The sequence below is a fragment of the Lynx canadensis genome, chromosome D3, assembly GCF_007474595.2.
Source record: "Lynx canadensis isolate LIC74 chromosome D3, mLynCan4.pri.v2, whole genome shotgun sequence".
NCBI lineage: Eukaryota > Metazoa > Chordata > Mammalia > Carnivora > Felidae > Lynx > Lynx canadensis.
Window position 1 is genome coordinate 78,105,011 of NC_044314.2, and position 24,272 is coordinate 78,129,282.

A 24,272-nucleotide genomic window follows, 5' to 3' on the forward strand; every position below is an offset into this window, starting at 1 on the left:
CTGGGATGTTGCCCGGGGTTCCTTTCTGAGCTGTAGACCTCATGATTCCCTAAACCAACCACCCTTATTTTCAGGTGCTGGGTGGTAAGGTGTCATCTCTGTTCACCATGAAAATTATGTTGAAAAGAAGGACTTTTAGTTTCCTTCCAGTTTTTATTTTCCTCTGTGAGGCAAATGAAACTTTCTCAGGACGTAGAGCAAAGAAGGCCTCACCACACATTTTATAAGGCTCTTGAGAGTCCCCAGCAGGGCATTTGCTCTGTTGTCCAAGCTTGGGCTTATGTTGGGAGAACGGAATAATTATTATAAAACCTAAGGACAGCATCTGGGTCTTGGTCAGCTGCCTCGGGCCGGCAAAGGTCACACTTTGATAGAAACGTGGGCAAGTTCCTTTCTCCTGTAGTAAATACTAATGATGTCACAGTCACTGCATCAAGTTATTTCAGGCTTATTTATACATCCCTTCCCTGGATGGACACCTGATCCTCAAATACCCACGGAAGGAAAGTTGGTCAGGAACCAGAATTGAGGGTGACTGTTTCTAGGCCCAACTTCAAAAAAACCGTAGCAGGGACCAGCAAGACTGTGTCGTGAGGCTGCACAGCCAGGACTCCTGGCTGCCTGTCAGAAGGTTCAGACGACTCCTGGCGTCCACATTTGCAAGAAGGAGAGACTCAGTATAACTCCGTAAATTTTGCTAACTGGAGTTGAACGCCAGGGGAGCCAACGTTCTAGACATTTGTGACACCTTACATCAAACGGTAAAACTGATCGACTGTCCTGAGCCAGACAAATATGGAAAGCACTTTGTCCTTTCTCTCTGGTCTTAGAGCAGAGCTCTTGACACATTCTGCATGATCCCAGATGAGATGGTGTCACCTATGGGGTAACTGCTGTGCAGGCCTGAGATGCAACTCTTCAAAGTCATGCTTTTTAAATTTTCCTATGTTGGTGGTTCCCAGCCCCCAGCTGACCTTGGAATTACCTGAAGGGACTTCACAGATTCCTCTGCCCAAGCCCCCTCCCAGAGCAATTGAATCAAGGTCTCTGGCGCTGGGACTCCAGCTTACTCTTTTGTAAGCTTCCCAGGTTATTCTAGGAAGAGTTGAGAACCACTGTTGTAGATGGACATCCATCCATCCATTCAAAAGCTATTTGTTGAGCACCAGCTATATGCCAGACAGTGCTCCCCACCCACATGGAGCTCACATTCTGGTGGAGACTGAAAATAAGTAAACAGGCTAATATGATGATTACAGAATCTTACTGAGGCAAGAAGAATGGGGTATAGGGAGGGAGCTTTTGCTGAGGTGGGGCAGTAGGCTGACATGTGAAGATTTGAGAAGGGGCCAGGCCTACAAAAAGAGGGTGGGGGAAGAAGAAGCCTGGAAGGGGAAACAGCACATGCAAAGGTCCAGGGGTAGGAAATAGTTTTCTTGTTGAAGGTACTCAAGAAAACCCAGTGTGACTGAAATGTAAGTGTGAAGGAAGGAGGGGGAAGGAGAGAAATAAGAGGCTGGAGGTAAACCAGAGGCCAGGTTAGTTATAATAATAATGAATTATGGTAAAATAATAGTTAATATTCACGAGGTATCTATTTTATGCCAGACCCTGGACTGACCATTTATGCCATCACATAATTGAATCTTCACAATGACCCTCAGGGGGGTGAAAAATTTCATGTCCCATTTTACAGGTGAGAAAACTGAGACTCAGAGACAAGGAAGCAAATAATGTTTCCACATTCAAAGACAACTTTATAAGGGGGCTACAGACTTAAGCAAATGACCATAAGTTAACTGACAAAGCTCTGACAATAACTACGCCATTATGTCCACAAAAACCTATGAGCTTGATTCAATACACTGTTGATAACCCAGCTTCAGGTAGCTGACTTGATTCTAATTTAATAAAAACTTGGCCACTGATGTAAAAAAAAAAAAAAAAATAGGGCAAATATATCTCCAATCTGTGCTACGGATCTCCCTGTCAAAGATTTTGAAAAAATTTTCACTTTCTTTGTTCTTGTCTACCACCAAATGTGCTCAGAAATTCTACATTCACCCTCAAACAGAATTAGCCCCCAAACACAAAATAATAGCCATGGACGACATTGTCAGTTGTTTGTTTATATTTTGGTTTCCTGGTCCTTATGGATTAAATGAGTTAATACACGTGCAGTGCTTCGAGCAGCGCTTGAGAAATAGCGTGTCAGTCGGTAAGTATTAGCTATTACATTGATGTTATTATTATTTTGCCGTATGCCGATTGACAAAGATGAAAACAAATGAGCTATTAAATATATTTTATTTAATATGCTCTACTTTTATTTAGTATGCTTTATATTCCCCTTGCCCAATTGCGGCCTCTTAGGATTATGCCTACTGTTAAGAAAAAAAGACCTCATAAAAACCAAGAGGTGTCTTCCCCCTTGGTAGGGCATAGAAGGCACATTTCTGTTACCTGGGACAGGTAAGCAGAGAAGCCCCAGCAGCCAGTGACACCACAGTGGGAAGCAGCTTTTTTGGAAGGCTCTTGATGTCTGATAATGCGTAAGAGAAGAGAGCGAGAGCGTAAGTCACTTGTATGGGGGGATGGGATGGGAGTGCCGAGTGGCCTTGGCTGGAAACACATCCTTGGCTCCCCATGGCCCTGGAACAGATGCACATTCTTAATCATGGTCTTCCGAGCCCTGCAGGGTCTGACATCCGCCTGCCTCTCCAGCCCCACTTGGAACCTTCCTCCTTGCTCCCCACCTTCCTTTTTCCGGCCCCCTGGTCTTTGTCCTGGTCATTTCTTCTGCTGGGAGCCCTCTTCCCTTGATGTCTCATGTGGCCAGTGCCTGCTCATTCTTCCCGTCTCGGCTTTCATGTCTGCTTCCTCAGGGCGGCCTTCTCAGGTCAGGTCACTCCGTCTTCACTAGGTCCCCTGACCTACACGCTGAGTCAGCCCTCGTCTCTTTCCTTCATGGCATCTAAGTGACTCAGTTATTTTACTCTGTTGCTTATTGACTCATTGAGCGTTTGACTCCACCATCTGACTGTGAGCTCCATGAGGGTGGGCGCCATGTCTCTTTTTACTCATTATTCTTTTCCAGTGTCTGATGGAGGACCGGACACAATATTTCCTTAACTCTCTTCGACGAGGTCAGGTTGACAGAAAAGCAAACAAATAACACAAACAATGCAACCAAACACTGTAATGAAGCAGTTGGTTAACTTAACTTTCTGACCAAGGTAACCAGTCATTTTGGTACTGGCAGAACAGAGGGTAAACTGAGTCATCTAACTTCTGTGTCAGAGTCCTGAAGCGTGGGCTTCTGCCTTAGGATAGCAGACATGGGTTTGCTGTCTGAATGACCAGAATGAGGAATTTTTGGCTTGAGGTCAAATGCTTATGAAGGGATTTCAGCTGCTTTCACTTCAGAAGCCAGAGTCACTGACAGTTTTTCACTTAAATGGACCCCACCACCCCAGTCCTTGTATATGTGTATGTGAATTGTGCTAGGCTTCATTTTATTACAGACAATATTTACAATAGATGTTTGGATCTTTAATAGGGTAGTAGCTGAAATCAAAGGAAAATAAGGCCTTGTGTGGATGGCTCTGAGTCTGTTTTCCTCACTTGTAAAATGGGGGTGATAATGTCTACAGCACAGGCTGGTTGTGAGGCTTAATTGAAATAATGAGCATGAAGGGCCTGGTGTTACCTCATTTAATCTTGAAAACAATGCAGAGAGATCTGCATTAACATTCCCGTTGAATAGGTGGGAAAACCGAGGCTCCAAGAAGTTAGATGAAGGGGTGGGGCTGGTATTCGAACCTAGGAGTTGACTGTAGAGCCTGAACCACAAGTGTCTGCCTTTGAATCTGTTGCCAGTTCTTGTTGGGGAGTAAACGAGAGAGAGAGGCTCCGAGCAAAAAAAAAAAAAAAAAAAAAAAGTTGTTTCATTGAAAACTTTGCAACACATAGAGCCCCCCAATGGTCACAAGGCAAGTGAAAGAAACAAGGACCAGACAACCCACTACAGAGGAGACAGTATTGCAGATCACATATGGGATAAGGGACTTGCATCCAGAATATATAAAGAACTCTTACGACTCAACAATAGTAAACAAACAACAATTCAAACAAACAATTAAAATTGGACAAAGGACCTGGGCAAAGGATCTGAATAGACATTTCTCCAAACAAGATATACAGATGGCCAATAAGCACATGGGAAGATGCTCACTATCGTTAGTCATTAGGGAGCTGCAAATCTAAACCACAAGATACCCAGGAGGGTGACTGGAATAAAAAGACAAACAATGACAAGTTTTGGGGCGCCTGGGTGGCGCAGTCGGTTAAGCGTCCGACTTCAGCCAGGTCACGATCTCGCGGTCCGGGAGTTCGAGCCCCGCGTCGGGCTCTGGGCTGATGGCTCGGAGCCTGGAGCCTGTTTCCGATTCTGTGTCTCCCTCTCTCTCTGCCCCTCCCCCGTTCATGCTCTGTCTCTCTCTGTCCCAAAAATAAATAAACGTTGAAAAAAAAAAAATTAAAAAAAAAAAAAAAAAAAACAATGACAAGTTTTACTGAGGATGTGGAGACACTGGAACCCTCCTGCGTGAAAATGTAAAATGGCATAGCTGCTTTGGAAACAGTCTGACAGTTTCTCAGAGTCGCCATAGAGTTACTGTATGACTCCACACTTACACTCCCAAGTATATACTTCTCACCCGAGAGAAGTGAAAACAGGCATACACAAAAACTTGTCCATGCACGTTCATGGAATGTTATTTAGGATAGCCAAAAAATGGAGTCAACTCAAAAGTCTATCAACAACTGAATGGAAAAACAAAATATGGTCTTATCATACAATGAAATATTACTTATCTTTAAAAAGAAGGACTGACGTGCTAAAACATGGATGAACCTTGAAAACGTTAGGCTAAGTGAAAGAAGACAGTCGTAAAAGATCATATAATGCGTGATTCCATTTATCTTTATTATTTTTAAAGAGGTATTCATTTATTTTGAAAGAGAGAGAGAATGCACAGGTGCATGTGCAGGGGAGGGGCGGGGAGGGGGCAAAGAGGAGGGCTGAGAGAATCCCCAGCAGGCTCCACGTTGTCAGCCCAGAGCCTGACGTGGGCTCGAACGGAGCCAAAATCGAGTTGGATGGTCAACCGACTGAACCACCCAGTCGCCCCCGTATGACTCCATTTATACGAAATGTCTAGAATAGGTAAATCCATGGATACGGAAAGTAGATTAGGGGTTCGGGGAAAGAGGTGTGACAAGTGATTTCTAATGATTATGGGATTTCTTTGAGGGTGATGAAAATTTATTGGATTTAAATAGTGGTAATGATTGCACAACCTTGTGAGTAGAATAAAAATCACTTGAGTTGTGTATATATATATATATATATTTTTTTTTTTTTTTTTTTAAGAAGCAAGGCCTGGTGACAGAGCTTTTGTATCTTGAGGGCTCCAGTGGACCAAATGGTGGAGGCCAGAGAATTGGTAGTGTCAGGCAAGAGATGATGTCAGGGCTGAGAAGCAGCTTGAGGGTATATGACTGTTACCCCAATGTCTGCTGGAAACAGCACGAGTTAACCGTTACCACATTGCAGTTTTGTGTGAGAATGTGAGAAGCACCTCTCAGAAATACAGAAAGGAATTTTGTGGGAGTTGCCTCAGCAGGGAGGGCCAAGAACCAATGAAGCCTGGGCTATTGTTTGTTTGTTTTTTATTTTTTTTAACGTTTATTTATTATTGAGAGACAGAGACAGAGCATGAGCAGGGGAGGGGCAGAGAGAAGGGGAGACACAGAATCCGAAGCAGGCTCCAGGCTCCAAGCTGTCAGCACAGAGCCCGGTGTGGGGCTTGAACTCACAAACTGCGATATCATGACCCAAGACGAAGTCATGACCGGAGCCGAAGTCAGTTGCCTAACCGACTGAGCTACCCAGGCGCCCCTGGGCTATTGTTTATTAATGTCTGCTGTATTCACACTCACAGGCCATTAATGCCTAGGGAAACTGAGACCCAGACAGAAATAGATCTTACTTCTTCAGTGACCAGATTAATTCTGAGTGATTGTTCTAGTTTAGAATGAATTGAAGTAAAAGTAAACCGAAAATTGGTCCTAAATGTGGGAGCAGGTTGGCTTGAGGCCTGGGCAAAGTAATGATCTGTGAAGGGCTCTTGTGTGACACCTCATCAGATAACAGAAGCCCTAGCTTTCTATTTGGTGACCGATTCTGGGATTCCTTCCTGGGGGAGTTAGGTCCATTTTCAGTGGATGACATAGATATCATAGCATATGTCCCTGGAACACCATGCTTTTTCTACCCCTGGGCCTTTGTACTTCCTGGTTCTGCTCAGATCTTGCCACGACTGGCTTATTTTCATCCTTCAGCCTTTGCCAACCACACTTTCTAAAGTAGAATCTCTTCTCCACCACCTGCTCCCATTGGTCCTTCTCTCTCATACTTCTTGTATATTCTCTTTACAGCATTTACCACTCTCTGAAATGATCTTGTTTATGTGCTAACTTGTGTATAGTCTGTCTTCCCCCACTAAGACAAGTTCTCAGAGAGCCAAGACCTTGACTGTATCATTCAACAAGCAGGGGAAGGCTGTGGTTGTTCTGTGCTGCCCATAGAGTATAGGGTAGGTGTAGGTTGGCTCGGTTTGGGGCAGAGTAGATCACTTTGGAATGAACAAACAGATCATCTATTTGTTTCCTGTATCTTATTTCTTAACAAGTTCAGAACTCTTGGGGGAAGAAGAGAGGCTAATTCACTGACCCAACATGTGGGCTGCTTCTAGTCACTGAGAACCAGTTAGCTCACAGATGCCCAAAAGGTTAGCTGTGTAAAGCTGACGTTTATGTACAGGGTCACCATAATGTCTGGCACATAGTAAGTGTCCACGGATTGTTGAATGAGTGAATGAACGTGGGAGAACGCCTGCTCCTTGCTTTCTACCCTTGAAAAAGTGGCCAGAGGGTTCCTAAGTGCTGTGGTGTCTTCTCTGAGGGGACCAGGCATACTCAAGTGACGTTTCTTTGTGTTGGCTTAAAGCTCTCTTCCCTCAACTGAATTCCTTTTTCCAGCTTTTCCCTTTGAAGCTCAGGGCTAAGTGCCACCCAGCCAGCTTCCTACCATAGTGTCAGGGGTCAGAGACACCATAACTGGAGGAGAAGGCTAATGACCCAGGCTCTCTCTGTCTTTGGTCGTACAGATGTCTATTTGCAATACCCCTGCCTCTTCTGTTTTCCTTCTCATTGAAAATGGGCTTTGGACTTCGTCACAATCAAGCACAAATATGGAAGGGACTTTTTTGGGGCTCATGGGATGTTGAAGTATTGGAGGTGTTCTGGCCAGTGTCCATTTACTTTCGTTGGTAGATACCTAGGAGATAGTGTGGCTCAAGGGAAGGCATTATGAGCCACGTGTCCTTCAAAAGCATGAAGAACGTACCTCAGGAGCATCAGGTGACCTCTGTGCAGTTGAGAGACAGAACAAAAAAGTAGGCTTCGCTATGGAAAACAGTACGGCATTTGAAATTTTTGTTATTGTTTGATGTGTCGGGTTGCCAGTACTGAAATCCCAGTTTTGGAACGTGTTCCCTTTCCTTCGAGACACGTCTTCTCTCTTACAAGCCCATTCTCATCTTCACCATCCCTGTATCTCTAGTACATATTTGGCCAGTGGGAAGTGAAGTTACCTCCCTTTCTCTGTCTCTCTTTGTGTATGTATCTCTCTCTATCTCTCTGTCTCTGTCTCTCTGTCTCTCTCTTACACACACACACAGACTCACATACCTGTATAGACTTACATCAATGCCTGAACATAGCCTCAGATACTTTTGTTCGGGCGTAAGAACTCTTTATATAGATCAGCATTGTCTTAGATCCCCAACTCCTCAGTAGCAGGCTCCATCAAAATAGCTTGATGGGTGTGGGTCCTTTAGTAATAATGTGAGTTTTCAGATGACTTTCAGATTTCTCATTTAGATTTTGCTTGCTCCTAAGTTTCTGTGCCTAGAGGTAGTGCTGGAAATTTAGAGATGGGGCTTGTAGATCACAAGGCACATTTCCTTGCCATCACCCTTCGTTCATTCATGCTTGTCTGTCTCCTTCTCGTGCTTCTGGGCTGTTTCTCTCCGTAAATATCTTCAAGGACAAGTGAGAATTGTCCTTTTGCCCATCTATCATTAAAACCAAAAAGCTAGAGAGGAATTCTGCCAGGCTTGATTGAGAGTATTATATGATGCTTCTTTTATTGATGGGGCAAGTCTATTAAAAGGGAAAGCTTTCAGAACATCAAAGCTGTATTCCTATCAAAGAGCGAGGCATAGCCACCTGATTATAATCCTTCAAGAGGCTAGATTATAAACTCCATGGGGCAAGGACCATCATGTTTGATTTTGCCCACTAGTGTCATCTTTCTTTCCTCTTTAAAAAAAATTCCAGTGTAATTAGTATACAGTGTTATATTAGTTTCAGGTGTACAACGTAGGGATTCATCAATTCCATATGTTACTTAGTGTTACCTTTCTGAGCCTTGCTTCCTCGTGGATAAATGGGGCAAACGGCTTTCTTGCATATCCTTGCTGGGATTTTGTGAGGAAAAAGTGAAGTGGTGTCCATATGAAAATGTTTTGAGAAGTAAAGACATATGGACGAATAAGATGATGGTGATGATGATGATGATAATGGCGAGATACCACACTACCAAAATTGTCCAGAACAAAGAACAAGTGAAATTATCAGAAGAGGGAGTTAAATATAGAAGGCCTCCTTCAGTTTGGGAGAATAGGACACATAAAGAGTAAAGGAAACAGAAAGACGAATTTCTGAATTTCACCTACGGGAGAAGAGAGAATGAGGGAGAAAGAACATCAGCAGAAGTTTGGGGAGGGAGACCCACTAAAAACACCTCTGTTGGAAGAAAGCGGGGAGAGGTGGGCGTACAAGACAAGAATGTTAGGGATGGAACACTTCCGTATCAACAATGGCTCAGTCCGTTAAGAGTGAGAACCTGTATCATTAAGAACAGTATTTCCCAAAGTGTGCTTTGTGGCGTATTAGCCTTAGGATCAAAGGGTCCTGGGCTACATGTTAAGCAAATTATGCCCTCTGTTAACTCTGCCCCTGAAGAGCCACAAGGCACAGTGTTGGCCACACGTTCTGAGAAACCCTGAAGAAAAGGAAACAGTTTACTTTTGCTAAACTTAGCATTTGACCTCCCAATTTCATAACCCCCTCCCCGCCCCTTTTTTGGTAAAACTTGTTAACATTGGGCAGAACCAGTTGTCCAAGAAGCATGGTTCTGGGAAGTCTGGCTTAATTCTTGACCTTGGAGTTTTGAGATACGAACCTAATGCCAGCATAACTGGAGGTTTTCAGATATGTTCAGGCTCATGCGTTGAAGGCATCGCATTTCTGGACGAGTGGCTCTGAACTGAAGAGAGTCATCCCATGGACTAGCAAGTTGAGGATAGAGACCAGTTTCTAAGCATGGACCCACTGGTCTGCAGTGTGAGGATGCTGGTGAGCTCCAGACCAGCCAGGAAAGTTATCGCTGGGAACCAAGCCTTGGCCAGCCTCTCGTTGAATCATGGCATTAGCCTAGTAGATCTCCTGGATATTTTTCAAAAAAGTTGTGGCAGAAATGCAGAACATAGCTCAGAAGCAAGGAGCATCCTTAGAGATAAAGGTAGGAACAAACTTAGGCCTCTGTAGCCATTCATTCATCCAGTTCATTCATTCATTTATCAAATAAATGTTACTTATTGACGATGTGCTCTGCATTGTGCTAGGTGAGCTCAAGGGGCACACGTGCACAAATTGGTGTGAAGAAATAAAGGTGCACTGAGAGAAATCTATTCCAAGTATAGTGGGCACAACCTAGGGTGAGGGAGAAGGGCAATCAAAAAGGCCCTCATGGAAGAGGTGATTTTCCAGCTGAGTTTTGAAAGAGGAGTAAAATCTGCATTTTAACAAGATCCTCAAGTGCTTGAAATTTGGGAAGCACTGGCGTGGGAGGTGAGTCCTCCTGCTTGGTCTCCCCTTGATGATTCTTCACAAGTTTCCTCCGAAGTCATCATTAAAATTCATACGTTATAAGTCAGAAATAATTTGCTTATTAATTAGTGACAAACTGCCCCTCAACCATGGCCTGTTTTGCTGACTCATTTAACAGCTGCTATTGTTATCTGGGCAGTGTTTGATGACTTTGGGAAATAGGCTCTGGTTGGACTACTTTTTTTTTTTCCTTTTTCCTTTAAAAAAAAAAAAGGTGTTATGGGGGCGCCTGGGTAGCTCAGTCAGTTAAGCATCTGACTTTGGCTCAGGTCATGATCTCCCAGTTTGTGAGTTCGAGCCCCGCGTCAGGCTCTGTGCTGACAGCTTGGAGCCTGCTTCAGGTTCTGTGTCTCCCTCTCTCTATGTGCCCCTCCCCTGCTCATGCTCTGTCTCTGTCTGTCTCTCAAAAATGAATAAACGTTTAAGAAGAAAAAACAGCTCTTACAGAATTTTCTTAAACATGAAAAAAATCATGTTCCCATGACCCAGCTTCACGAGCCATCCATTAGTGGTCAATCTTGTTTTATCTGTATTTCCCATATTATGTTATGATGCAATCGTCATATCATTTTATCAGTAAATTAAAATAGTGTTTAAAATGTATTTTCTTTTAGAGAGGCAAAAAAAAAATGCTTTCTTTTATAGGAGCACACAGATTAACATCTTGAAATAGATGTAATCTGTACCTCCAATAGCCTAGGACTGAAAGGACTCAGCAGTTTAACGTCTAGATTCCCAAGTAACAAATGTCAGTGGCCACCCTCTGCCACATAGTAACAAACAAAGCAGGGGCTGCTTGGCTGACATGCATATCTCTAAAATCTGCAGGCATCTATAACAGAAATTTCTAACAATGCCATACTTGAGGTAAGGTTCTTACCATCTGGAACCGTTTTTTTACCCTTCAGAGCTTCATGTGCCAGAATTCATAAGAAATAAATCACAAGGGTCTCTTAATATTAATACCCCGTTTCTCAGCTGACAGTCGTGTGGGAAGAGCTAGAGAGGGTTGGGAGAACCCAAACTGAGAGGCCTTATTGGGTCTACAGTAGCTTACAGTAGCAGTAGACCCAGTATTGGGTCTATTGTAGCTTATTGGCTACAATATTTAGAGCTCCAACTTGTGAACAGTGTTAAATCTCCTGGGTCAGCTGCCTGGACTGAGAGATCTGTTATTTCCAAGTTCTGCCTTGGTCCCATACACACACACACACACACACACACGCACACACACACACAATCTCCTCTCTAAATTTAATTGAAGTCCGCTTGAAACATAGCTTTGATGGATGAGCAGCCCCTGGTGGAGCCTGGGTCAGATGGAAAGAACAGTCAGTTTGGTTTGCCTTTCATCCTGCGGGTATTTACTTTCTCTTTGACCACAAACCTTGTCTTCTAGAGCAGATGTGGTCAGGCGTGGGGCAGGGCTATAGCTTACTCTGCCAGCCCACGACCAGATAATGGATTTTGACAATGGCTTTCAGACCACCCATCCATTATCCACTGAATCTTCTGCGGGTGTATGAGACCCATTGCCTTGTTATGAGGAGGATTTCTCTTTGCCTCTTTTCTGTGTTAGATCTTTTTTTGCTGGATCCTGTGTCTTTCTCTTTCTTGATTTACTGCTTTGTGCTGGGGGAGCACATCCTCCCATAGCTTTCTGAGAAATGGTATATGGGAGATAGTTTTTGTTGTTGTTGTTATTGTTGTTTGGGTTTTTGAGGGGGGGGATCTTGAATGTCTGGAAATATTTTTATCCTCTCCCTTGACCAGTTGTTTGGATGGGTCTAAATTGAGGTTGGAAACAATTTTCCTTCGGGATTTGGAAGTCATTGTTTCACTGTTTATCTTTCAACATTGCTGAAAACATGGCATGCTTTTTCTTCTTCTAAGTTTGTAGGATTGGGAAGAAATTTTACCCTTAAATATCTGAAATTTCACCCTAATGTGCTTTGGTACACATTTTATTGGGTATCAGGGGACTCTTTCAATCTGGAAACTCATGCATTCAGTTCTGAACATTTTTCCTGTAATCAGTTATTTAATAATTTCCTCTCTTCAATTTTCTTTGTTTGCTTTTGGAACTTTCCGATTAGATGTTGGATTTCTGGGAATGATTCTCAAATTTTCTTATATTTTCTTGAGTATTTTCATCTTTTTTTTTTTTTTTTTCAACGTTTATTTATTTTTGGGACAGAGAGAGACAGAGCATGAACGGGGGAGGGGCAGAGAGAGAGGGAGACGCAGAATCGGAAACAGGCTCCAGGCTCCGAGCCATCAGCCCAGAGCCTGACGCGGGGCTCGAACTCACGGACCGCGAGATCGTGACCTGGCTGAAGTCGGACGCTTAACCGACTGCGCCACCCAGGCGCCCCTTGAGTATTTTCATCTTTGGGGGAGAAAATATCCTTCCTCATTTTTTTTTATTGTGACAAAATATACATAACATTTACTCTCTTAACTATTTCTAAGTGTACATTTCGGTGACATTCAGTACATACACGTTGTTAGGCAGCTGTGGCCACCACCCTTCCCCAGAACTTTACCTGTCTTCCCAAACTGAGACTTTGTATCCATGAAACAATAACTCCACATTCCCCTTAGCCTGCAGCCACTGACAACCACCATCTCCTTTCTGTCTCAATGAATGTGACTACTCTATGTACCTCATGTAAGTGAGATCATGGAATATTTGTCCTTTTGTGGCTGGCTTATTTCACTCAGCATAGCGTCTTCAAGGGGTATATTGTAGCATGCATCAGAATTTCCTTTCCTTGAAAGGCTGAATAAATATTCCATTGTATGTGTATACCACCTTTTATTTATCCATTCATCTGTTGATGGACATTTAAGTTGCTGCCACATTTTTCCATCTTTTTGATTTTTGTATTACTTCCTTGTGTTTATCTCAACTTTGACTTCTAATCCTTCTGGTTTTTTTTTTTTTAATCTACCCTCATATTTTTAAGTCCCAAGCTCTCTGTTTTGCTTCTCTGATTTATTTTTTTCCCAACCTATTCTTGTTTTGTGGTTACCACCCAGTTTCTTATTTCTCTGAGGATGTTCATCATCTGTCCTTGAAGTTTTCTTGCGCTTCTTGGCATTATTTATTTCCTTGCACTTCATTTCTTCTGTAAACCACAGGTCTCTTAACTCAGAAGAATTTCTCCCATGTCCAATAATCTGTGACTGCCTGTTCATATTTGAAAGTGAGACACTGAAAAACTTCTTGGAAGTTTTGTGTGTGAGGATGGGGCTTGTTGACGGGTGGGTGGCCTGGCATGACTGGGTGACAGTTCCATGATTTCTCTGGAGAACTTCTAAATGTTTGTGTCTGCAGGTTTGTTTTCTTTTGGTATGGCCACATTCTTGAAGAGAAGTTCTCCAGTCTCCTACCTGGATGCCAGGGTAGGGGTACTAAGTGGGGACAGGGGCTAGAGCCTTCCTTGTTCCGTGGTGTCTTAACTGTAACCTCAGGTGTCTAGAGCCATTGTGTTTAATCTCACCAGAGAGCAAATCTCCCATCTTTTGTCAGGGTTGTTGAGGAAGTAGGTGCCTACTGCATGGGCTGATAGATGACCTCTGGTAATAATGACTTCTTAAACAGACTTGCAAAGATTCCTCCTCTCTTTGGCCCTACTTTTAATTCCTACCTTCAGAAGTGATATCTTCAATGGGTGCCTCCAATTTCTGAGTCTTTCTAGAGTTTTTTTAGGGTACACTGACTTTATTCTTGTTGGCTTCTTCTTCTGCAGGATTCAGATTTCAGTGTTATCTACTCTGTAAAGTCAGTCAGTGTTCAGCTAGCCATTTTCCATGTTCCAAGATTTTGTCACCTCTTTCATTTCTTCGCCTGTTCTCCTAATTTGTCCTTGGGTGTTTGTGCCCTTTTAAATTCACTTACTTTCATTTTAAGTGGTTTTGGAAGGGAGTGGAGGAGAGCAAGCATGTTTAATATTCCGTGCTTAACCAAAAGTCTTCCTTGTTTATTCGTATGCATTCCAGTTTAGCATTAATATTTACTTTTAGGCTGCAACAGTTATTTATTCCAGTGACATATTTTCTTGTCATTGCTTTTGTTCTTACTGAATTTTCTAGTCTCAATAAAAAGAGAAAAACTGCCACTGAAAAGGCAATGGCTGTATCCCTAACACACCGTCATCTCCATCATCACATCATCATCATCATCATCATCATCATCATCATCATCGATACTTATTGAATGCTAGCTGTGTCCTAGGCATTGGGATGAAAACATTTAACTTTTATCATCCAGTCTTCACAGCAGTACTTGGATAAGTACTATCACAATGGCCATTTTCCAGGGTTGAAAAACCAAGCCTCAGAAGGACTGAGTCGGTGGCATGAGATCACAAAAGTAGCAAATGGCAGAAAAGGATTTGAACCTCAGTGGTTGGTATCTAGACAAGTTCTCTAAGTGTGAGGGAGAAGTTCTGTTGAAAGAAGGCTTATACATCACCCAGTCAAATGTCATTGGCTGTTTCATATTCACTCTTATAAGATTTTTTTTTTCATCGTTTATTTATTTTTGGGACAGAGAGAGACAGAGCATGAACGGGGGAGGGGCAGAGAGAGAGGGAGACACAGAATCGGAAACAGGCTCCAGGCTCTGAGCCATCAGCCCAGAGCCCGACGCGGGGCTCGAACTCCCATCCCGCGAGATCGTGACCTGGCTGAAGTCGGACGCTTAACCGACTGCGCCACCCAGGCGCCCCCATATTCACTCTTAAGAGTGACCAGATTGGTTCAGCTGTGCAAATGACTGTATCACGCACTCATCAAGTATGGAGGCTCAGCATGGATTCAACTCCAGTCTCTTGAGCCAGGTAGCAATTTCCAGCCATACAAACAACAGATGGTGAACTCAACCTGAAATTGCCAACACTCCTGCAATTTTCCTGGAACCTTTCTTCTACATCTAAGAGCACAGAAATCTTGCTGATCTTATTTACTGCTTGACAGAGGTAAAGGAGTATATCGACATCTGGAATCGAGCATGGCATATAATAGATGCTCAAGAAATATTTGTTGCACAGACAGACATTCTTTCTCCAGAGTCAGAAGCCGTATGGAAGTTATGGAGTTCCTCTTGGATGGAATAAACAAAGATACCCAGGGATGGATGGGAGCGTGGGGAATGAGGCTTGAAAGCCAGCCTGAAGCTCCGTTTTCCAAGCCATATGGCCTGATGCAGGGCTCCATCTGTATGCAGAAGGGGTGCCATTTTCAAATTCCTACGAATGTGCAATTTGGGCTAGAAGTGGCTCAGGCCGGGGAGAAGTTCTTGAGACATCTGTCCCTGAAATTGAGTACAGGTTAAGTGCACTTTCAATGCAGGCAGAAGCAAAGATGTCTATGTCTCTGCCCCTGGCAATGCTTGGCTCATCAAAGTTTGGATACAACAAGCCATGTTGTACCAATTCTCACCTGTAGGGCACTGACTGCCTCACAACTCCCAGGACTTCCCTACCTCCACATGGGGGTGGTGGAAAGATCACAGATGCCCACACACAGCTTGAAGAATGTTCTTCCAAATGTATATTTTTCAAAGTAGTTTTATTATCCCTCAACATCTCCAACTGGGTAATTTATAGAAGGCTTCTCAGGCTTGGTTTAATAAAGAATCTCGATTGTTTCGAGATTTGCCCGTTCTTCCTACAGTTCTGGGAACTAGTTATTTTGAGCCTTATCAATATTTTTCATACATTCACGTTCATGTGACTTTGTATTATCTTTACCGTGTTTCTTGATTGGGGTGTTGTTGATATTTGGGGTAGGTCAGTTCTTCATTGGGTGACAGACTCCAGCATTGCAGGATGCGACTACTCTTAGCTCTTTCCAACAAATGCTGGTAGTGCCCCCACATCACTGCGACACCACAGTTTTTGAGTGCCTCCATGGGGAATGGCATCACTCCCAGCAGCGGTGTGCCTGACTTTACCACAAATTATGGATAAGTCAGACTTGGAAATAGCCAGATGGAAGCCCACAAGACACCCTAGGGAAACACACAGCTGGCCAAGTGGGTCAGCCACCTCCTTCCTGCACACCTTTCCTCTTCCTCTTTATTCTTTGGACTTTGGAGTCTTTATCATGCAATGTGTCAAGCCCAGATCCACATGGTTTCAATGGGAAAGCACCTCAGAGGGAGTGCGATGGGGAGGGTGTGGGAAGCTCTTTTTTAGAATTTGGGTTTCATTTATTTGATGTTCTGTTTGGCTTCGTATGTGACATATGTTGTTTCCAGGCTCCAGATCTATCCATCTGTCTGAAAATTATTGCATGTACCTAGCACAATGCTGGGAGCTCGGCATGCTTTATCTTGTTCCATCCTTATAACGCTTTTGCTCTAGTTAAAACGCTTTTCAAATTTCCATTTTCTTTTTTTTTTTTTTATAAATTGTTTTAAATGTTTATTCTTGAGAGAGAGACATACACACACACAGAGTGCAAGTAGGAGAGGGGCAGAGAGAAGGAGATATGGAATCCGAAGCAGGCCCCAGGCTCTGAGCTGTCAGCACAGAGCCTGATGCAGGGCTCCAACTCACAAACCGTGAGATCATGACCTGAGTGGAAGTCAGATGCTTCACCGACTGACCCATCCAAGTGCCCCTCAAATTCCCATTTTCTAGATGAAGAAACCAAGGCTTTGAGAAGGTATGAAACTTGCCCATGGTCAACATTCCCAACTCCAGTGTCTGGTTTCTGGCATTGGAGTGGTGTCTTGCTATAAAACTACTGGAAAAGTCTTGAGAGAGAGAATGGGGAGGAGGGGGTCAAAAAAAGAGGTTTCCATTCAAAGCATGTACCAATCTTATCCCCAGGACACACCAAGTGGCATCATTAGTATCCAACCTGTCACTACCAGCTGGAGTGTTAGCTCACATCCGATCAATGAAGGAAAAAGCCTTTGCAGGCAGTTTTATAATTGGCACTGGGAAAGGGGTGAACTGTCTGCTGATTCATTAATAAATCAGGATAGAGTGTGGGCACCGATTCCAGCCAGAGTGTCTGCTGCTGCTTGGGGAATTTGGCTGCAGCATCCTCCCCAGTTCGCTGCAGAAAACCCAAGACCGGATATCTCTCTGCTGAGGAAGGAAGGGAGGAAACTGGCTGGCTGGTTCTAAGGAACCTGATACCACGGTTTTCCTGGCTCCAGTGGGGAAAAAGGCAGCAGGAGTTGAGCAGACATCATGATCCATTAACACCATTCATTCATTCATTCATTCATTCCCTCACACATGCATTCATTTCATGTATTTATGGAGCATCCATCACCTGCCAGATTCTCTTCTAGGTGCTGAAGATACAGCAGCGAACAACACTGGCAAATACCCCTCCCCTCATAGGGCTTATACTCTAAGGAAGGGACACAAACAGTAAGCACAGTAATAAGTAAAACGAGGTATCAGATGGAAGAGAAGTGCTTTGGGCAGAAAACAGCAGGGAAAGGGGAGTAGAGCTTGTGGGATTTTGATTTTCAGCACTGACATCTGAGTAAAGATCTAGTATTAACGTCATGCTGGACACTTGTTCCAAGCGTTTTATAATCATCTCATTAATACGGCAACGTCAAGAAATTATGGCTATGATTATTCCCATCTGACAGACAAAAAGAGGCGGAAGGTAAGAGAGGTGCAGCGATTTCCGGAGATCGTACAGCTTAGTCTGTGGTCGGAACTCGTGTTTGAAACCAGGCAGTCGGAGTTTCAGCGGCGGCCCGCTTGCAGACAGCGGACAAACGGGGTTTGGGACAGAGCAGGCTGAGCGTGCAGATGAAATCTTTGTGTGTGCCCACCAAGCGAGTGCGGGCGGACTTGCGTGGGGGACGGGGCGGATCTTCAGCTCAATCTTCCTGAGCTGAATCCCACTCTCGGTCTGTGGCTGCGGAGTTGGGTCGCCCAGCTGCAGGCGAGGTGGACCCGCGGGAGAGGGAGCTCGCTGCAAGGGTTGTCCCGGGACAGTGCCGATCGGAACCTCACCCCGCCGCCACCCCCGGGCCAGCTGCTCCAGTCAATAAGGCGGGGAGGGCCTCGAGGACGCTCGCCGCCCTCCTGGTGGGTTTCTCCCGGGAGTTCCCACCGGGGCTGGAGGGGGCCGCGGAGCCCAGCTCTGGGAGGGCAGACTGGAACACCAGCAGCGTCTGGGCGACAGAGGCGCGCGGTTCGGGAGGCGGGCGCGCACAGGGCGCGAGGAGTACCCCAGTGCATTCCCGGGAGCGCCCCGGGACAGAGCGATGGAGGGGTGCCAGGGAGCCGTTGGGGGACGCCAAGAGAGGCGGAGATAGGGTAGGCGCGCCGCAGAAAGAGTAAAAGAGAGGCGAGGGCGCATGTCGGAGGGGGCGCTCAAGAAAGGCCTGGAGAGAGTGCAGGCCGCTGGAGAGAGGGGGCCGGGATGGTGGGTGGTGGGTGGTGGCGGAGAGTGCCAAGGAGAGGGAGCTGGCGTAGGAAGAAGCGAGAAGGAACCGTTGCCTGGAGAGGGGTGCCTAAGAAAGCACGGGACCAGGCTCAAGGAGAGGGCGTCGGAAATCGCTTGGGGATCCCCAGAAAGACTGTGTGCTAAAAGAGTGCCACGCGCTGGAGAGGGGGAGCCCCGGGCGCGGCACGGAGCCGGCCGTAGAACCGGCGCGCTCAGAGAGTGGGGCGTGCTGTTGCCCGCACGGGTGGCGCACTTGGAGGTTCCAGAAAAGCAGGTTGAGAAGAGCCGCACCGTGCCCAAGGATGTCAGAGGAGACAGGGAAAGAAGCTGCAGAGTCCACGGAAGAACTCCCCGTGTTGGAAAGAGTGCACCCACCATGGGTGCTGGAAGGACGCGGAGAGCCGGCCTGGGAGAGGCTGGGTCAGGGCTCTGAGCGCCCCAGGGAGCGCAGAGGAGGCGCTAGTGGTTGGTGGCGGAGTTCTGAGAGCCTGAGAAAAAGGAGGGGGCGCAGAGGACGGAAAACCCCGGGTGCGCCGGGCAGTGCCTAAGGGAGCGGTGGAGAGCGCGCTGGGTCCCCAGTACTGGCGCAACGCTGCCCAGGTCTCCCCTCCCTGATTGCTCCAGGTCCTAACTCACTCACCATGATGGAGAAGACGAAAGCCACGATGTTGATGGGGTACGCGGGGCAAAAACACGAGACGATGGCGAGCCACAGGTAGTTCTTGGGCCTGGGCAAGTCCTCCTCGGTCTTGTCATCCTCGGTGTTGGCCTCGGGACTGCTGTCCAAAGCCCTCTTGAAGTCCGCGCTGGGGTCGTTGTACTGAGACATGGGCGAGGCCGGCGGCACAGGGAGGGCGGAGGAGCTCACGGTCGGTGTGGTCTGGGACTCTGGCCGCCCGCTCTGGCGAGGCTCTGAAAAGCCAGCGGCGCGGGGCTCGAGGGAGACGTGACCTCACTTCTCCGGCGTCCTCCGCCTGGGCTGAGGGACCTGGGCCAAGAACCTCGGCACAAGAGGGAGGGAGGGAGCAAGGGGGTGAGGAGAGGCGGCGGGGAGGAGAGGGAGCCCGCCCGCCTGAGTAACAGGGGAAAGGCACTTCTTGCAGACACACCCAGAGACCATCAGACAGACGCACAGACTCACTCCGAGTCCAGAATGGCAGGAGGCACAGGGAAGGGGAGAGCGAAGGCCCTTTAAGGTGCAAACTGGCCCGCCTTCGGTCTGAAGAGGACCAGGTATCTTTTCGAGCTGCTGTATTTGAATACACTAAGTGTAACGGAGGGTAATGCAACCTTATCCATGTGGCCACAGAGTTCCTACTTCCTCTTGACTAACAATTTGCTTTTCCTGACCCAATCTCTTCTGGTACTCAGACCCTGAACACTGAGCCCCAGTAATTTCTCTTCCCCAACAGGTGGTCTGGGAGCAAGGTACTAAACTTTGGGCCCAACCTTCCAGGCACTGCACAGGGGGCCTCTGGAGACTGCAGTGGTAGCATGGAAGAGCAGTGCCGGTTGCCCTGTGCCGTGTGCCCTGGACTTTTTCCCAATTGTGCAAACAAGGAATTCTCTCTTCTCCATTTCTCCACCTATGGAGCCCCTGGAGGGAGAAGCAGGTGGATCTGGTTGGTGTAGACCATTCAAGTGGATAACTGGGATGGGGAGAAGAGAGACGGGTCCACTTTCGGAACCCAGATGAGTATAGCAATTGCATCACTAAGCAATTCATGGAAGGGCTATGACCAGAACCGAGGCTCCAAATCCAGACCGAGGTGGGAAATTGTCACATTTGAGCTGAATCACCTCAGGGAAGTCCTTTCACCTCACTGGGTTCCAACTCCTTCATCTGAAAAAAGTGGGTAATAGGGACCCTCAAAGGGACTTTGTGAACACTGTTAAGTTGCATTTCAAACCAGGTGAATCTAAGTGCTCAATACATGTTAGTTATTATTAGGAAACTATTTCTGCAAAATATAGTCCTTCTGCAGTATCTCAGACCCAATATCCATTGGTGAAAATATTTCACCAAAAATCCAGATATTCTGAGCTGGCCGGTCACAGAGAAATGCCAAGTAATTTTATTATGTGTGGTTTCAAAAATAGTTGCTCACATCATAATACATCAAAAGTATTAATCATCTGCTTGGCTTTCTCAGAACATGAACTGATTATCTGGGATGCTTCCACTTCTCATGGGGCCATACTGATTTCATTATCTGCCTTCCTCACTGGACTACAGACTCACTGAGAGAGGGGACCATCTTGCTCATCTTTGTATCACCACTGGCACAGTGCCTAGAACTAAGTATGTGCTTTATATAGCTTGCTGGGTGAACACATAAAAGATGAAATAGTGCCTTCTCCACCATGCCTTCTCCCCCAGTTTGGTTGGTTAATCAAGTGGGAATAAACCAAAACATTGGATCAACCAAGTGCTCAACCAAGTCTTTGCTTTGACTGTTCCCTCTACCTGGATTGCTGTTCCCTTAAACGGCCACATGGGTGGTCCTTATTTCTCAGCTGTCAACTCAAAGTCACTTCCTCAGAGATAGATCTTCTTTTTAGATTTATTTAGTGTAGGTCCTCACAGTAAATATTACCCTACGTTTTACCAGCTTTTTTATGACATGTATCATTATTGTACTTTGTTTATGTGTTTACCATCGGTTCTTTCTCCACCCTATATGCTTTGTAACCTGTTCAGAGATCTGTCTCCAGCACTTAGAATTTTCCTGGCACATAGTAAGAATGCAAGGAATACTGCTTGAATAGATGAGAATTACCCGTGAGTATAGCAAAAATGATTTCCAGATTTTTTAAAAAAAAATTTAATTATTTTTTGATTTCTGGATCTTCACCAAGACCTACTTGAATTAGAATTTCCCTGGGTGATGCCCCAGAAATCTGTATTTTTAGAACATTCATCAGCGATTCTGACACAACTGAACATTTTCTTGTATGCCACTACTGTCCCTCGTTCTCAGGACGAAGTCTTGGATCTTTAGTTTGGAGATCCCCTCTGGAACTTCAAACTCAGTATGTCAAAGGGAACACGTCTAACCTCCTAAGAACCTGCTTCTCAAGGCTTGGTCCTTAGCTAAGTCCTGTCCACTTGTCCAACCATCTGTCCTACCAATTCTCTCCTCTCACTATACTTCAGTTAATGAAGGTATTTTTGCTCTATTCTCAAATACACCTAGCCTTTTCCCACCTCAAGGACTCACATCTGCTGCTCCTTCTTCCTCGAATGCTTCCCCTTCTCTCCACCTTGTGGGCCCCTCTCATGTTTCAGGACCCATCACCGCATGTGTTACCTCCTGAGAGAGTCCTTCCCTGACCATCTAAATATGGCCCTCTTATTTCCCACCCCATTACCCTGTTCATTGCCTTCTTCACAGTTATCACCACCAGAAACTGTCCTCTTTGTTTATTTGTTTACTGTTCATTGTCTGTCTTCCCCATGAAAAGATAAACTCACAAGAGCAGAGATTCCCCAACTCCCCGCGCCCCGCCCCCCGGTTCACTACGGTATCCCCCGTGCCTGGAATAGTACTTGGCCCTTAGTAGGTGCTCTGTAGATACTCTTTGGATCAGTAAACTTGTGCATTTAGTCGTCCAGTTTGGGAACTCTTCTCTTTCCTTCAGTCTCTACATGAGTGAGTCACCAAACCCTACTGATTCTGTTGCAAACACACTCTTCCCTTGGTTCTCTCTTCTCTTTCCCCAAGGCCAGTGTTAAAATTGCAGCTCTTATCAACAGTGCAAAGGCTCAGTGGATTCTCTCTGAGCCATGTTTGTGGTCTGAGGCTGGTGAATTTAGTTGGTATGACTAAGCCCAATGTTTGGGTACCCAGTGGAATTTTGCTGATTCAAGGTCATGGACTATATTGTTTGCTCCAACCCACTTGTGCCACCCAGGGAAATACAAAAGAAGGAGTTGTTGACTCAGCATGGCCCATCTCCTCTGCCAGGGAAACACCTGTTCAACACTGGTCCGACACTCCAGAATCACCAAACATTTACTGAGTACCTATTGTCTGCCTTTGATGCATTCCCTAGATGCATCATCTCATTTGATTCCTACAGCACCATTGGTGAGGTACAGATGAGGGAACTATGACAAGCTGGGTAAAGGGACTTGTGTAAGATCTTACAGCTAAGTGGAGGTGCCAGAATTTGAACGAGGTCTAAGCTACTTGTTCAGCTAACAGGTCCAGGCAAGAGAGTTAAATGGACATCTCTGAAGTTTGCTGAAGTTATTATATTCCACTCAGGAGAGATGGTTTAATAGCTGTTGACTTATCTGAAATGTAGCAGTGAAATTGCAATCACTTGAAATATTTACAATTAAATGGAAAAGAAAGTGCCTACACCAGAAAGTGTAATGTATATGGTGCGGATTCTTGAGGGATGCATTAGACCAATCAGTAGGGGTTTCCAACTCTAATTTCCTGAGCTTCACTAATTTTCTCTTGAGAGGTCAGTTTATTACTCTTGGATGAAGCCTACTGCCTGATTGCTTAATAGTGTGACAATACCTTCCCTTTTTTAAAATGAGAGGGAATAGCCTGACTGGGAGAGAGAGAAGACTTAATTGGAGCTTTTTGGAAGCTGATGTAGCAACTTACACTTTTGAAATTTGAAATAAGTTTATTTCCAAATGTAAAAGTAATGTGTATTCATTCTGGAAAAGTTCGAAAATGAATGAAAGCATAAAAAAGAAGAGAGCTCAACCTATAGCCTACCATCCAATAGTAACCACCCCCTAAAATAAGAGAATATTTCCTTTTTGTTCCCTTTCTACATGTGTATATTTTTCTCCAATAAAGTGGGATTGTAGGGGCACCCAGGTGGCTTAGTTGGTTAAGTGTGTGACTTCCGCTCAGGTCATGATCTCGCAGTTCGAGAGTTAAAGCCCCGCGTCGGGCTCTGTGCTGACAGCTCAGAGCCTGGAGCCTGCTTCAGATTCTGTGCCTCCCTTTCTCTCTCTCTCTCTCTCTCTCTGCCCCCTCCCCCCACTCATGCTGTTTCTGTCTCTCAAAAAGTAAATAAATGTTAAAAAACTTTTTTAAGTGGGATTATATACAGTTTTGTTTCCTGCTTTTCTCAATCAATGTTATATCACCTTTACCATTCTTTACAGATACATTTATGATCTGCATAATTTCCCATTGATTTGATGGATTGTTACTTATGTAACCATTCCTCGATCATTAGGTATTTAGGTTATTTTTGGTGGGTTTTTATTGTTAAACAAAATATGAAAAATGCTGTGACTTTGTACTCAATTATTAGCATTTGTGATCGTTTCTTTGTAACTCATGATTTTACAGGGGAGAGATCTGTCTTTGGAAGGGCAGGAAAAAAAAACCCTTCAGATTGGCTGGTTGAGAAATTGTAGCATGAGATATGTACCAAAGGTAAAATTAAAATGTAGGCCAAGGGAACAGTCACAGATTCAATGGACTACAGAAATGAAGTGATTCGAACAAGATGAAATGAGGTGAATTCAAAGAATAGCTTCTCAATGCCAAATGGACCCCCAGATCTATGATATTTAATAGGGTGATTTTAAATCTACGCCTTTTGGTTTTAGGTATGTCTAGGATTCCAAAATAGAAGGAGGGAGGGAAAGAGTGAGAGATAGGGGTAGGGGAAGAGAGAGAGAAACGGAGAGAGGGAGACGAGAGGGAGAGAGAGAGGGAGGAGACGGAGAGAGGAGGGAAGGGGAGAGAGGAGGAGAGAGAGAGAGGAAA

General features: G+C 45.1%; 1 protein-coding gene across 1 annotated transcript in view; it reads right to left on the minus strand.

The window, feature by feature from the left end:
* TMEM233 (transmembrane protein 233) overlaps nucleotides 1–19,405 on the minus strand; it is a 38,257-nt gene extending 18,852 nt beyond the window's left edge. Inside the window, exon 1 of the mRNA XM_030336618.1 lies at nucleotides 19,160–19,405. Coding sequence (XP_030192478.1) covers nucleotides 19,160–19,348 — 189 coding nt within the window. The 5' untranslated portion in view covers nucleotides 19,349–19,405. The remainder of the gene's footprint in view (nucleotides 1–19,159) is intronic.
* Between the last annotated feature and the right edge of the window lie 4,867 nt (nucleotides 19,406–24,272).